The 15,982-nt window shown below is 34.4% G+C and overlaps 1 protein-coding gene across 1 annotated transcript; it reads left to right on the top strand.

The window, feature by feature from the left end:
* The first annotated feature begins 1,199 nt into the window (after window positions 1–1,199).
* On the top strand, window positions 1,200–4,201 carry LOC147584668 (small ribosomal subunit protein eS24-like). The gene is made up of 2 exons (XM_086717274.1): window positions 1,200–1,239; window positions 3,870–4,201. The coding sequence occupies exons 1-2, from the start codon at window positions 1,200–1,202 to the stop codon at window positions 4,199–4,201; spliced, it is 372 nt and encodes a 123-aa protein (XP_086573400.1).
* Window positions 4,202–15,982: the final 11,781 nt, after the last annotated feature.

Below are 15,982 nucleotides of genomic sequence, written 5' to 3'. Positions count from 1 at the left end.
AGAAGAAATAAGGGGGCTATATGTAGCAAAAGGAGTCATGATAATATCAAAGCAATGGCCATTTGTTGAGGAAGATGTAGAAAAGTTGCTTCTGGTTTAGATAAACGAGAGAACTTTATCTGGAAGAAGGCAAAGGCCTTGTATACCAACCTTGTACGTAAACTGCCTGATACATCAACAGAAAAGGAGGGAGCCTTCAAGGGAAGAAGGGCATGGTTTGATAATTTTAAGAGGAGAAGTGGCATCCATGGTATTGTGAGGCACAGAGAGCCCGCAAGTTCTGACACTAAGGCAGCCAAAGAGTTCACTACTGAGTTCCAGAAGCTCATGGTTTCCGAGTGTTACCTGCCAGGGCAAGATTTAAATGCAATGAGACGGATTTTATGGAAAAAAGATACCAAAGGAGACCTACATTAGAGAAGAAAATGCAATGCCCGGTCATAAGTCTATGAAAGACCATCTCACCCTCTTGTTTTGTGCTAATGGAAGCAGGATTTCAAGGTCAAGCCCCTGCTTGTGTATCATTCTGAGAATCCACGAACCTTCAAGAAATGCAAGGTGCGGAAGAGCCAGTTAAAAGTCATGTGGAGGTCCAACAAGGCTTGGGTCACCCATATCTTCTTCATTGACTGCATCAAAGAGGTCTTCGATCCTGCAGTGACAAAATACTTTGTGTTCCTTCATTTCTTTCTTTCTTTCTTTCTTTCTTTCTTTCTTTCTTTCATTCTTCACTATATTTGACAAAAAATTACATTACTTTCAGGTGTACAACATAGTGATTCAAAAGTTTATACATTATGCTCTGCTCCCCACAAGAGTAGCTAACTAGGTGTTTATTTTTCAACCAATTTCATTAAAAGATTTGACACAGTCAGTCACACTAAAACATGAACAAAATAAGTGCAACACATAGACACTTTAAATGTTTGTGGAAGCTTTAAGATTCTGCTACCAAAAGTATTAAGTATTTGTAATATTGGCATTTCTTCTACAAAATGAGTTTTCTTGAAAGAATTTAGAAGCTCAAGAAATTAATTAAGGAACACCTTTGCTCTTGCCTAGTTTGATAGTAGTTAGAATAAAATTTCAGTCTTCAACTAACAAAAGTCAGGATTCTTGCTGCAAGTAGATAAAGAAGCTATTACCCTCTAAAGACAGCAGCTTTGGTTGAATGGTTTAGTGCTTCGTTTATCATAACAATGGGTGATAAGGCTAATAAGAAGTTGTGTGCCTCTAATGGTAGAGATAAGAAAAGACAGGACATTACTCTTAGGTAAATCTAGATAGGATCAAATTCTGGACTGGCTCCATGTTGCCTGGTAAACTGTCTAGCCAAAGAAAAAGAACAACAGCAAAAGAAGAAAGAAAGAAAGAAAAAACTTTAATATAGAACATCTTTAGGAAAAGTAACTTGGGAATCTGAAAATCTATACTTCCTCAGCTACTTTTCTACACTGAACCATTATTATCATAATATGGTTTTTGATAATATAAGTGTTTCTTGTGAACATGACAGCATTTCTTGAGCATCTTATATTTATGTGAAAACATAAAGAACTTAGCCTAGAAGGATAGACATTTGAAATTATAGAGCAATAAAATGTTATTTGAGGAATATTCTAGCAATATAAAGTATTGTATGAGTGCAAAGAATCACGATTCATCTTAAAGCAGGTGACTTTTGAGTTGGTGTTAAAGACTGAGTAGGCTCACCAGATAAGTAAGGTAAGAGTATTCCAGTGAAGAGAACATAAAGGTCAAAAGCAGATCTGAGAAAGAATGGTGTGTGAGTGAACTTCAAATAGTAATAGGTTACATAATGGAAAGGCTGGAAATGGGACCAGAAATGGTAACTTGTTTACAGATTGCATTTGACTCAAGTGGATGTCTTTAATCTCAGAATGTCATAGTCTGTAGTCCAGAGACCACCTACATCAAAACCACCTGAAGGGCTTGTGCTCAATAAACTTAATCTTATTCTCAATAATTTTAAGCTTACATTTTTGTGAATGGAAACCAATGTAAAAAGTGCATACCCCATGCATTGCCCAAGATGATATAGTGATAAATGAGATGATACAAGAATATTAAACTTCTGTTTAGTTTTTAAGGGGAGAGAGAGAAAGAAACTGTGTGCGTGTGTGTGTGACAGAGAGAGAGAGAGAGAGAGAGACAGAGAGAGAGACAGAGAGAGAGACAGAAAGGGGAAATGAGGGAGGGAGAAAAAGGAAGATACTTTATTATTATTTCTTTTTTTTTTTTTAATTTTTTTTTCAACGTTTATTTATTTTTGGGACAGAGAGAGACAGAGTGTGAACAGGGGAGGGGCAGAGAGAGAGAGGGAGACACAGAATCGGAAACAGGCTCCAGGCTCTGAGCCATCAGCCCAGAGCCCGACGCAGGGCTCGAACCCACGGACCGCGAGATCGTGACTTGGCTGAAGTCGGACGCTCAACCGACTGCACCACCCAGGCGCCCCTATTATTATTTCTTATGTACACGTTGATAAAACATCTTTCATTTTGCCTGTATATTACAGTATAGTATGTAGTATATCCTCATAGAAGAGATTGCCCTCCCATATCCATTTCCTTTCAGCGTGTTGGGATGTATTGCAGTTTAGACATGATGCATTAAATTTTTTTTACATATTATTTTATCTTGTTTTAACTGAGCTTATGCTCAAGTCTACAGTGAAGACTGCCATTTGAAACCACATGTTTTGTGAATTGTTTCATCAATGAAAACCATTAAAATAAGTATTAAAAAACTTACTTTAGCACTTCTTCAAAGTGTTAAAAAGTAATTTTTGAGAAGGTATGTTTATACTATAAATATATACATATATATATATATATATATAGAGAGAGAGAGAGAGAGAGAGAGAGAGAGACATTAAACTCCCAGAACTATATCTTATTATTAAGCCAGAAGATATTTTGGGTTGATAGATCTTTCTTTTATAAAGGAAACATTGTGGTGAACAAAATGACAGAATAAGAAAGATTGTGAAATTGGAAAATTCTAAAGTTCAAATTATTATCTTGCTTAAGAATTTTAATATTTCCCATTCTCTGTGACAGTGACCTTCAAAATTTTTTTGATCACAGAACCCTCATGAATAATTGTGAGCACAAATGCAATGGTTGTCTATTTATATTTCTATACTGTTCCATCCTATATTGTCCACAAATATTTCAAAAGTAGAAATAAAATGAAGAAATAACAGTAAAAAATCAGTATTGAAAAACTAAATGCTGATAGTACCAATTCCCTAAGTATTAAATAGAAACATGGAAAATCAGGGCAACATGGTAGGTATATAATATAGATTAGGTCATACTATCATCACTGCTATTGGTGTTGACGTTCTTACTGGCTTGAGTGTCCCTTTGGTATAATTGCATGGCCCATCAAATTTCCTTTTTCATTCTCTTCATTTTGTTTTTTTAATGTTTATTTACTTTTGAGAGAGAGAGAGAGACAGAGACAGAGACAGAGATAGAGACAGAGGCATGAGTTGGGGAGGGGCAGAGAGAGAGGGAGACACAGAATCCAAAGCAGTCTCCAGGCTCTGAGCTGTCAGCACAGAGCCCTACGCGGGGCTCAAACTCACAGACTGTGAGATCATGACCTGAGCCGATGTTGGGCGCGTAATCTGAGCCACCCGGGTGCCCCTCTCTTCATTTCTTAACCCTTGACTTCTGATTTTGTGAACATATATATGATAGTACAAAATAATTTCTCACTTTAAATAGTATATTTAGATCTTTTTCTTTTTGGATTCTTGAAATTTGGTTGCCATCATGAACAATCTGGACAGTAACTGTCACACTAGGAAGTTCATGATCAACAGACTATTTGAGCAGAAACAATAGTCATAAACGTCCTTCACCCTGGGAAGGTGACAGTACCTAAGACAGAAATTTGGGGAAAACTTTCCAGAATGTACGAGACCACATCAGATGTCATCTTCATATTTGGATTCAGAACCCATTTTGCTGGTGGTGAGAAAACTGACTCTGGCATGATTTATGATTCCTGGGACGAGGCAAAGAAAAATGAACCCAGACATAGGCTCTCAAGATATAGCCTGTATGAGAAGAAAAAGACCTCAAGAAAACAACAAAAGGAACACAAGAACAGAATGAAGAAAACCAGAGGGAGTATAAAAGCCAATGTTCGTACCGCAGAATGTTAGCTGGAGATAGGACAACAGAGTGAAGGTCTGCATTGACTTTATCTGTGGTGATTTACAGATCTGTCATGAGAGGATTAATAGGCTAAGAACTTGTATGTGGAAAAAAATAGTATATTTAATGTGTGTTCTAAATGGATTTATTTAGTGAAAGTCAATGGTACAGATGAATAGGTATAAGATTGCTTTAGATATTCTAGGTTGATTTTGTTATCATACACTTTGCATCAGAAAGCAGTTTTCCATACCTCAGCACTTCATTTCCAAATATAAAAGAAAGTTCTGATTCTGTCAAGTTCATTATACATGAATTCAGGGCTTAGAGCCACAAAGTAGTTTAAGCTGTACTTGTCATTTTTTCTGTATTTAATGGAAAAAAAAAAAAGTTATGTTGTGTTTTGCTTTTTACCCAGAGGTTGCATTTAATGTCACTGATATTCAAAAAGTTTTTCATTCAAAAAATGCACAGATAGTTTTCTATTTTCTTTGATAGTATTAAAACATGCATTTGAATAGATAGTGAACAATAATAATGTTACAAGCACATTTTTACAATAAAATATATATGTGGCATGTCTGTCTAATATACTAGATAAGTATAAGGTATTTTATTTTTTTAAGTTCATTATATTTATTTTGGGAAAGAGAGGCTGTGCACCTGTGTGCGAGTGGGGGAGGAGCAGAGAGAGAGAGAGACAGAGATGGAGAGACAGAGAGAGAGAGAGAGAGAGAGAGAGAGAGAGAGAGAATCCCAACCAGGCTCCATGCTTTCAGTGCAGAGCCCGCTCAGGGGCTCAATCTCACGAACCGTGAGATGAAGACCTCAGCCAAAATCAAGAGTTAGATGCTTAACCAACTGAGCCACCCAGGCACCCCAGTATACAGTATTATAAAAATAGCAATTGATTTATGAAAAACACCTAAAACATCATTCTCAATATCATACTCTATAGATGGCTTTTATTAATCCCTAACCCACAGACAATCTACCAATAAATTCTGTTTTAGGGTCATCCTTCAAAATACATTCAGAATCAGAGCACCTTAACACTGTTTCTTGTAAATTGGAAATAAAATCCTAAATTAGACAAGGTCACACTCTTACTCAAAACACCATGGTTTCGTTTTTGCATAAAGATTATGCTCTACTAGTATCTATAAACCAGCAGAAGGTGACACTGAAGTAGTGTTGAGGCATCTGTTGTTAATTTAGCACACAAAAAAATTAAAGACCTATAACAAAAGACAAAAAAAATCCAAATTAATTAATTAATTGTATAACTATAAAAATATATATTCAGGAAGACATTAGAAAGAAATATATAATGCCATATTGAGAAAGGATGTTCAAGTCAATATAAAAGTCAGCTGTAATAAAACAATTAATTGTTTTAAATAAAACCCTACATAAAGTTAAATTTTGTGATAAAAGATTTCTAATTACAAATAGAGTAAGGCGACTGTTTTCTCCACAAAAATGAAAAAAAAAGTACAAAAAGATAATATGGCATGATATGTGGGCGATATTTTAAAATACATTTTTCAGAAATAAGGAATAGTTATAACCCCAAGGCAAATTAAACAACAGACATAGAGAATGAAATATTCCAGACAATGAAATACTAATAGGAGTGATGACTGACATTTTTCATTGTAAATTATCCCCAAATTATACTTTAAAGATAAGTAACAATAATTTAAAAATTAATATTGTTGTTATTTATAATGTACACGGTACAAAATAGTGTATATGGCAAGTTCAGAATTCAATGTACAAGAAAATAAAATACAGAAATAGAAGCTATACTAGGACTAATAGAAATAGAATAAACATGATATTAAACCCATAACAAACAAAAGAGATGGCATTGAGGAAATCACACAAAAGGAAGATAAGAAGAACAAATTTATAAAATTGATTCTGGAAAGATGAGATATAAGAAGAAAGAATATTTTGTGTATGAGTAATTCATGTTACTGGAATAACAGGGAGAATAATTAAAATTGAAAAATATCCTCAAAGACACAAGAACAAAACTGAGAAGGAAGGACTAAAACTGCTGACGAGGAGGAAAAAATAATTTTCCGAGAGAACTTGTTTCAACAAAAGCGTTTTCAAGTGAATTTGTTAACACAAGAATGTGGATATCAAACAAAGAAGTCATATGCTAAATGGTAGTATGAAGCATTAATTAATAGTCATGGATGAGGATCTAACTTCTGGCAATTTGCTAACTCAAGTTCCCTCTCCTAGTCCACTATGAACAGTTTCTTCATCTATCTGAACCCCTCTTTTCTAATTTTTAAGTGGATTTAACAAAATACCAACATAAAGATGCCTTCTGGGCAATGCAGTAGATATCGTGTAAAGGGATTTAATAGAATTTTTGGCAAAATATAAACTTTCTCCAAGGTATTATATACACAAATCTGGAAGAACTCTGAGAGCACATCATCTGTGATTGTCCCCTGCCTTCTTTTTTTTTTTTTTTTTTTAGCATTTTTATTTATTTTTGAGACGGAGAGAGACAGAGCATGAATGGGGGAGGGGCAGAGAGAGAGGGAGACACAGAATTGGAAGCAGGCTCCAGGCTCTGAGCCGTCAGCCCAGAGCCCAACGCGGGGCTCGAACTCACAGACTGTGAGATCGTGACCTGAGCCTAAGTCAGGCGCTTAACCGACTGAGCCACCCAGGCGCCCCAGTCCCCTGCCTTCTAAAAACAAACAAACAGGTATTAGATGAAGTTCTCACAAAGCAATTCAGAAATAAATGAACAAACTCAGAAATGATGAAGATATTGAAGAAGTATTAAATCTACCAAAATAAGGTAAATTATTTTCAACTATAAGGCTCAGGGCAACACAACAGATATAAATATTATAACAGTTGACTCTATAATATTAATGACATCCATACAGGAAATGAGAAGACTAGTACTGGTGTTCAGATTATTTGCATTAAGGGGTTGCTCGATATTGCCAAGTCATACTAAAAATCGAAAGTACTACAACCGCTTAATATTTGTCTTGATACGTTTTTGTAAGTTTAAAGAGGTTTTAGAAACTTATCTCTTATTATGAAGAAATAATTACTAAAAATTACAGATATCTTTTACTTTGTGTCTGTTTTCCCTATGGTAAATTGAAACACAATTTAGTATAATATATTTTATTTTAAACTAATAAGTCTTTCATCACATTTTATAAAATACTTCCTATTAATTCTATTTTATCACTATTTATCTAATATCTATATTTATATATACATATAGAAAGAATGGGGTTATTGTTAACAATGTTTCTTTATGAATGATGAAATCTGTAGGTGCTTTTCTTTACTAAAAGTTTTCCTGATTTCTTTGAATGTCACGTAAAGAGCACATGTCCTTTCTCTATATTATAAGATCTGTCTATTGTGTGCTGCATACCATCCTATTACATACATATACCACAATTCACTTATACATTGTTATTGATGGAGGGATTCCATTAAGTCCCCCTCTTCCCACCGTCCTTGATAACATTGCATTAAAACAAACAGAAAAATCTCAGTGGCTTCCAAAAACAAATGTTTGGTCACACTTATGTAGACACATAAGTGTCTATAAGCCAATGCAGGTTGACTGAGATTTGGGTAATCTTGTTTTGGGTTCCCTTGGATTAAGCGGGACCCAGGGCTCAGTTTAGGCCTGCTCTATGGGTCATTCAGAGGGGACCAAGGCTGAAAGAACAGCTGATATCTAGGGATTGGGTTTTTCACTTATTTGTTTGTTGTTGTTGTTTATTATGGAGGTTAAGAGTTGAGGTGGACTGGACGTTACTTACTATGCCTCATATAAGCCTCACCTTAGACCTGCTATTCTGTCATATGCCCATATCACATTAGTAAAGTAAATCATTTGGCCAAGTTGAAAGTGTGGAAGAAACAAAACAGGACATAAACTACTAAGGAGCACTGAAATGTCACATTTCAAAGAAAATAGATATGTAACTTTATTGTATAGGTAAGTAGGGAAATGTTAGAAACAAAAATGTACTCTACTGCTGGGTTATCAACAACCCTTGATATTGACTGTTACAAATAATGCTACTGTGATCTGGTACAGATCTTTTGACAGAAAACAAAAATGCCCTTCTGTTCACTACATAAATAAGAATTGAGTTATTGTGTAATAAGTTACCCAGAGATTCACTATAATTTGTAATGTCAGATAATTTTTCAAAGAGGTTGTACAAATTTATACCCACAATAAGACTTACTAATATTTTAAAAATATTTTTGCTTAATGCTCAGAAATGAGATCAATCTATACTCGTAAGCTATTTTTTTTTTAATAAAGGTTATGTTCAGCACATTAAAATAGTGGAGAAGATATTCTCTGGAAGAGTTTCTATAATACCATATTTCCAATCACCTATGTTGTCTTATTATTCCATTACCTGGATAATGAGTGGATCTCTATCTGTTGTTTGCTGTTTCTTTTGATTTTCAGTTTTAAGGTCTTTGCATAGCTGGTTACTACTAAGTGAATGTTATATATTATTTATGAAAAGATCTGAATTATTGGAATGTTATTTTCTTTAGACAGGATCTGATTTCTTTAAAGCTAGCAATTAGGGAATATTCAAACATCCTTGATTCTGTCAAATATTGTCATGTTTTAAGAGTAGAATGCAAACGTTCTGTGAGCTAATCATTTCTAGTTTGGCTTTGACCCAAGGGTGTAGCCTTTTGGTATTTTCAACTCAAAGCCTGGGATGTTTTCTTGAAGTCCTCCTGATTGGAGGGATATATTGGGGTATTACATACATATATATATATATATATATATATATATATGATAAATGATATATGTGTATATATATATATATAATATACACATATATATACACACATATATATACATATATATATGATATATGTGTATATATATGTAATATACACATATATATACACATATATCATATATATATGATTTATTATGCATTTATTCATTTATGTGTAAGTTACATATTTTATGTTACATATATTTGTATATATAAATAAAATATATAAATATTATATATACTATATATTTACATATATAGTATATAAAATTTTGTATTTTTAGAACTTGAGATTACTGAAAATTCTGTTTAGCTTTTTAGCATCTTAGCTGCTGCTGTCAGGTTTTACTCTTCTTGCCATGTGCGTGCACAGCTTGAGAGCTGGCAAAATCCTCAAAGGAAAGTGGCACATGACACTCAGGCTCACCTCTCTCAGGTTTCCTTTTCTCCTGGATCTTGGCCTCTCAATCCTGGATGTCAGAACTGCTACTGAGTCTCCTACAGCCAAGTAAGATGACTATAAACTCTGAGCTAAGGTTTTCGGCTCAGCTTTCATGCCCAGTGCCCAGGATGTACACCTAGCTCAAGAGGAAAAGCATCAAAAGCTGGACTACATCAACACATCTCTCTTCTTTTTCTCTTCTCTGGTAGACTGTCTCAGAAAGCCTTGGGTGCCTTAGTGGCATTCCAGTGACTTCAAACATCAAATACATTTTTCCCCAGGGCCTTCATAGTAATTTTAGAGGGAGAATTATTTTGTTACAAGCTATTCAGACAACCGTGAAAGTGGAAATTAGGGAATACGTTAAAACTTAATTTGAGATTATTTATATTAAAAAAATGTAAATTCCCTGATACTTGTATGCCACAAAAAGCCAGGAAAGGATAATCTGAAACAATAATTCCAAAGAAAAATAGTTATTATTTTATTATTTATTCTTTATGGCAGAATAAGACTATTTTAGTTTTAGATTCAATTGTTTTTATTCTCACATATTTAATTATGATTTATTACAGTACTATGTGGGGAAATGTGTATACAATATCCATGTATATATGTATGTATGTATAATGTTCTAATGCATTGTGTATATTAAGTTTTCTCTATATCTAATTAAGATTAAATACTTGGCAGAGTTATCAACTGTGAATGATATATTATCTATTCTAAGCTAATGATACTTTAAACATTTCAGTCATCTTTTCTTACTTATTATAAGTATCTCCAGAATATATGTTGTTTCTAATGCAAAAAGAAGAGCTAATTTTTTGTATACAGTGTGATAAATGCAAACAAAACCTACAGCTTTAAAAACTTTAATCAATTACTTCCCCCTGAACATTTCAAATCCCTGTATAAATCACACAAAATGATTGGACACTTCAAACATTTTTTGTTTTAATATTTTTCTGTGCATAAGGAAGTATTGTATTATGCATAATCATGAGGTATATATCGCAAATAGGAATAATTAATAAAAATCATTACCATTTATTGTTTATTCTGTGGCATCTGCTGTGAAAATTCCTTTATTCACCGGATAGAATTTTGTTCCCCGATATGCAATTTTGAAAAATTGAAAGCCTAGCAAGCCATCCTGTCTTCTAAATCCCATTCCCTGTTATGATGAGCTAAGACTCATTGGACAAATGGTGATTCCAGGGCCGAGGCTATGAAGAAAAAAAATGTAAAAGTCAGCCTGAAACAACTTGTGCCAGAAGAAACGTAGAGCTTAAAAATATGATTTGATTTTGTTCACAGATCAACTCCATAAAAATGATTATTCCCCTTAATGAAACTGAGGCTCGAGTGCCTTCCCTAATGACTGATTTAATCCCTGGTCTGATTTAAAGTCTAGCTTTTTTCCTCCATCCATTTACTCATCCATTTGTTCGATGAAATTTATTGAGTATTTTCTGTGTGCCAGGAATGACATTACGCTTTGAAAATGTAGAAGGTTAGGCTGCTCTAGAGATATTCAGAGGCAATTTGTTCATTTTGGAATTTCGTACAGTATATTGCTATGGAGACTTTGGTGTCTGGACAAGACACAAGCCATCCATAACATCAGTTAGTTCGATATTTGCTGGAATGTTATGGGGCTATTTTGTCTTGGGTTTTTATTGTGTAGGAGGATGTTCTGTTGGAGGATATATGCTGTATCAGGCAAACCTGATACATTTGATGTAGGTCCCAAATCATGTCACGGCAGGCCCGGCTCCCTCACAGCCAAGCCCTGGGGCAGGGAGGTGGGGCCGAGACCTGTGGCAAGGCTAGAGTTCCAGGACCTGGTCCCTTTCTGTGTGGCATGGGGCTCCAGCTCCTCACATCAGGGGCATTGGGTGCGCACCTTGTGCTCATCTGGCCCTTTGGTGGCCTGAGTTTCTGCGCCCGCCCACGCCCCCACATTGGAGCCTCTGGCTCTGGTGGTCGCCAGGTAGGATATCACCACAAAACTAGGGACACTGGGACTGTCTTAGGGTTTTTTTGTTTTGTTTTGTTTTGTTTTTAGTGGCTAATGGTGCTTATGAGTAAGTGCTCTAAGTGATGATTTTAAAATATGTTCTTCAGTAGCCAAAAGTCTTGATGAATTCTGTTGGAAGTTAAAAGGTGTACTTATATCTATATAGAAATAAGAGATAAACTGGCAAGTCTTTAAGAATTTAGTATATATTCTATCAACTATAGGAATACATTAGTGTTGAATTTCGGCTCCATGTAAAATAATTCTAGTCTCCACCAGAAATGATACCAGTAACATCCTGTTATGAACATTAAAATATCCACTAAGTATAAACCACCAAAATTTTATTATTATTTTATACTCTTTTAATTTTATAATGCCAATTAAACATTGATGAAGAATTGAGTCTAATAAATATAAATATTTTAACAGTTTAACTTATGAGAGATAGTTAATTCTCTCCATGTATGGTTTCAACCTTATGAAGATTTCTGTGACTTCTCCTTTCCTGATCTTACATTTGCCTTAAACAAGACTGGACATTGACTCGTCCATTTATATTAGAGGATCTAAACCCCAGACCATAGTTGACTATACTAGAAGTGGCCATTGATCTAGGTCAGGACAACAATATTCTTTTTTCCTGATTTTGGAATTGGGCTAAATAATTCATTATAATCATTTTGATTTACCTGAGGACTTGGGATTCTGAAATGGTGAAGTTGACGTGATTTCAACAAGACTATTAAAGAAGTAAAAATTTGGTTTACATAAAGAAAGGGATGAATTGGAGACACAAAAAAGCAGAAATGTAAGTCCATGCAAGTTAAACATAAGTAAATCAAAGAATAAACGTCTCTCAAGTTCCTGAAAATTCCCCTGTTCCTGGGTGACAACCCACAAGAATCCTGGTGGCACCTCTTGGTATTTGTTTCAATAAGATACTCCTAATTCCCTGTGCTCAATTTAATTGTCTGCTTCCTCTGTTTTAAAATGATTTGCTGTTCTTTGGAACAAAGCATCTTAACTATCCAAGCAGAGACTAGTAAAGAATATGGGAGGAATTGTTATCTAATAAAAAATCCTAAAAGTAATCAGTATTTTATTAACATGGAAAATAATGGATTAAAAATAGGTGTTGATAGGGGCGCCTGGGTGGCTCAGTCGGTTAAGTGGCCGACTTCGGCTCAGGTCATGATCTCACGGTCTGTGAGTTCGAGCCCCGTGTCGGGCTCTGTGCTGGCAGCTCAGAGCCTGGAGACTGTTTCAGATTCTGTGTCTCCCTCTCTCTGACCCTCTCCCGTTCATGCTCTGTCTCCCTCTGTCTCAAAAATAAATAAACGTTAAAAATTTTTTTTCAAAAAAAAAAGGTGTTGATAATTTTATTTGAATCAAATTATATTGTTTGAAGTCAAATATTTAACTTTATTAGTAAATTTCAAAATCATTTAAATAATTTTGATCGCATCAACTCTTATCAGTTACAGATAGCATTTTCTAAATAAACTTACCCAGATTAATTTTTTATAATTTTTAAAATATTTATTTATTTATTTGAGAGTGAGAGAGACTAAGCACAAGTGGGGGAGGAGCAAAGAGAGAGAGAGAGAGGGAGACACAGAATCTGAAGCAGGCTCCAGGCTCTGAGCTGTCAGCACAAAGCCCAACATGGGGCTCAAACTCACAGTGAGATCATGACCTGAGCTGAAGTTGGACGCTTAACCGACTGAGTCACCCAGGTGCCCCTATCCAGATGAATTCTTAATGTAGTGGCACATTTATAATGAAAATCTGGGATGTCTGGGTGGTTCAGTCGGTTAAGCATCCAAATTTAGTTCAGGTCATGATCTCATGGTTCATGATTCTAGTCCCTCACCAGGCTCTCTGTTGACAGCTCAGAGCCTGGAGCCTGTTTCCAGTTCTGTGTCCCTCTCTCATTGCCCCTCCTCTGTTTGCCCTCTGTATCTCTCAAAAACAACTAAACAACAAAAAAAAAAAAATTGTAATGAAAATCTGTATTCAAGTAAGTAAATTATCAAAGAAATTTCAGAAGTACACATAGATTTGCCAAGTATTGTAGAAGATGCACTTTAATTTCTCTGTAAAATTAATAAATTCCAATTATAAAGCAAGAGGAATTAGATAATTTCCAAGATATTAGAGTAAAGTAGAATATATACTTAGAAGGGAACAACACGTATTAATCCTCATGGAAAATTATTCTGACTAAATGAAGTATATGATTTGTACATTTCCTTTTAACATTTTAAATAAAGCTTCTGTCCACTTTTTTTTTTAAATAAAATCATTGCTTGAATAATTTCTTCAGACTTTGGCTGTTTCTCAAGTCCTCCATTTTAATTAGAATTCTATAACCATTAATGCTATATCCTAATTAAGAAATCCATTAAGTCTCTATAATAGTTGCTTTAGAGATAATATTAAATTTACTGGAGCTTTAAATAATAAATTCATATGATGGGATTTTAATGTGCAATAAAGAAGCTATTAATATTTGAAAGAAGTAGTCATTGCTTCTGTGTTCAATCAATAATCAGTTTTTGTCATATACTTAGTTATCAATTTTACCATTTCTAATATTTCATGAATACTTTTAGATGTTCATGGAAAAGGATATCTTACTTTAGTGAACTTCTTTGCTGAAGTATTTATATTCATTTATCTCAAAAAAAAAAAAAAGTGCCTGATATAGATTAGCCCTACCTCTTTGTGAAATGTGATCTACTATGACTTTTACTCAGTCAATCCTTTTTCATTCCTGAGCTCCCAAATGCATAATTTGTATACTGTATAGCTTATACTTATAAAAAAAGATGATACGTAAAAGAAGTTGAGGGAATCTGTGAATCATAAATTAGCCTGACAATCTAGGGAGCTAAATGTAGCCCTGGGACTATTGTAAATTGCCAAAAATTCTTTTTGGGCATTGGTTTCCTCATCTGTAAAATAAAGAACCCCCAGTACACTAGTAGACTGGGCTACATTTCATCCATTAAGGAAAAAAAAAAAAAAAAAAGAAAGAAAAAAAAGAAAACAAACAAAAACCACCAAAAAACCTATTTTAAACCATATAGTTGAGTAGATTTTTTAGGCTGTTTCAAAAGGCACATATAATCAACTCAGTTGTATTCTGGATTAGTTTTATAAGTCATCACCAAACACACATTTTTTGACATTGAAATTGGGAAATGTATTTTCATTAAATTGTTTGTATCCTAAATTTCTTGTGCAACTGAAAAATTAAGAGGGGTAATTTAACATTGAGGTCCAACTGGTTTTTAAAATTCAGTTGGTTCATTTTGTAATTTTATCACTTAAGAGATTTGAAACTAAGCTGAAGAGATAAAGAAGGAAATATATTGATGCTGTCATAAAGCAGGGTACTCAGTAGATAATTGCTGTTCAAGAACAAGGATTTTCAAAGCCTTACGATAGGAACCAAGAGCAAAGAAGGTCCTTGCAACCAGAGTACACAAGAGAGTAAAAAGGGGAAGGAGGTAAATTCCGCAGTACAAGGGCCAGAGACTGAGGTTATGTCAGCCAAGACCGTGAATTTTGAAGTCACTGTGAATGTAGTGGGTCACTATGGCAGAGTTTGAGCAGGAAGCATTGTAATTATTATTAATATTATTTTAACTTTTTTACTTTAAATAATATTTGATGTACTGAAAAGCTAAAAAGATAGTTCAGGGACTTCCCACTTGTCTCTCGTGTAATTTTGCCCAATAACATCTTATGTAACCCTTCTATACTAAACAAAATTAAGAAATAAACACAATAACAATATTATTAAATGATTTTACAGGATTCAACAGTTTTTCCACTGTGTTCTTTTCTGTTCAAGTATCCGATTTAGGATGTCATGTCTTTGTGTCTCCTAAGCCCTCTCTGGTCTGTGACGGTTTCTTAGTCTTCCCTCAATGTTCATGACTGCTCAGGTATGAAAAAAATGTTTCTTTGTTTGGGTTTGTGTGATGTTTTATAATGATTGGACTGGTTTATGGATTTGGGGGAAGAATACCAGAGAGATGAAATGTCCTTCTCATGGTACCATATGGGAAGGGATGGCATGATATCAACATGACTTAGTACTGGTGCTGTTAACCTTGGTACTGTGAATAAGCTGGTGTCAGGTTTCTCTATGCTATTTCTTCCCCTTTCTAAACTCTGTTTATTAGAAGTGAGTAACTAAATCCATTATTTCTTGCTAAAAAGAAGCAAAATTGGGCTCCACTTCTCTGCAGGAAGTATCAAAGAATTTCTAGATATTTTTAAATGACCACAATGTTTAATAAATGTTTTTGGGTTGATACTTCAAGAATATCCCAATATGTTGTTTTCCTAAAGTTTTGCCCACCAAAATGAACACTCACCTATGGATGTTGCCTGTAGAAATCATAGAATTTGGATTCTATGTTGATTTTCTGTTTCTTCATTTCTTCTAAATTCATTAATTGGAAATCTTTAAGGA

The sequence above is a fragment of the Puma concolor genome, chromosome A1 (assembly GCF_028749965.1).
Source record: "Puma concolor isolate L17-30 chromosome A1, mPumCon1.1.hap2, whole genome shotgun sequence".
In the NCBI taxonomy this organism is placed as follows: Eukaryota; Metazoa; Chordata; class Mammalia; order Carnivora; family Felidae; genus Puma; species Puma concolor.
The sequence above is the reverse complement of the archived record's forward strand: the minus strand, read 5'-3'. Positions and strand labels throughout refer to the sequence as shown.

What these genes read in the sequence shown, in the direction of transcription:
- LOC147584668 (XM_086717274.1), top strand. Translation starts at nt 1,200, where the DNA reads ATGGGTGATAAGGCTAATAAGAAGTTGTGTGCCTCTAATG. An exon ending in GAAGTTGTGTGCCTCTAATG is followed by an intron (nt 1,240 to 3,869) that starts GTAGAGATAAGA and finishes CTATTTGAGCAG; the next exon opens with AAACAATAGTCATAAACGTC.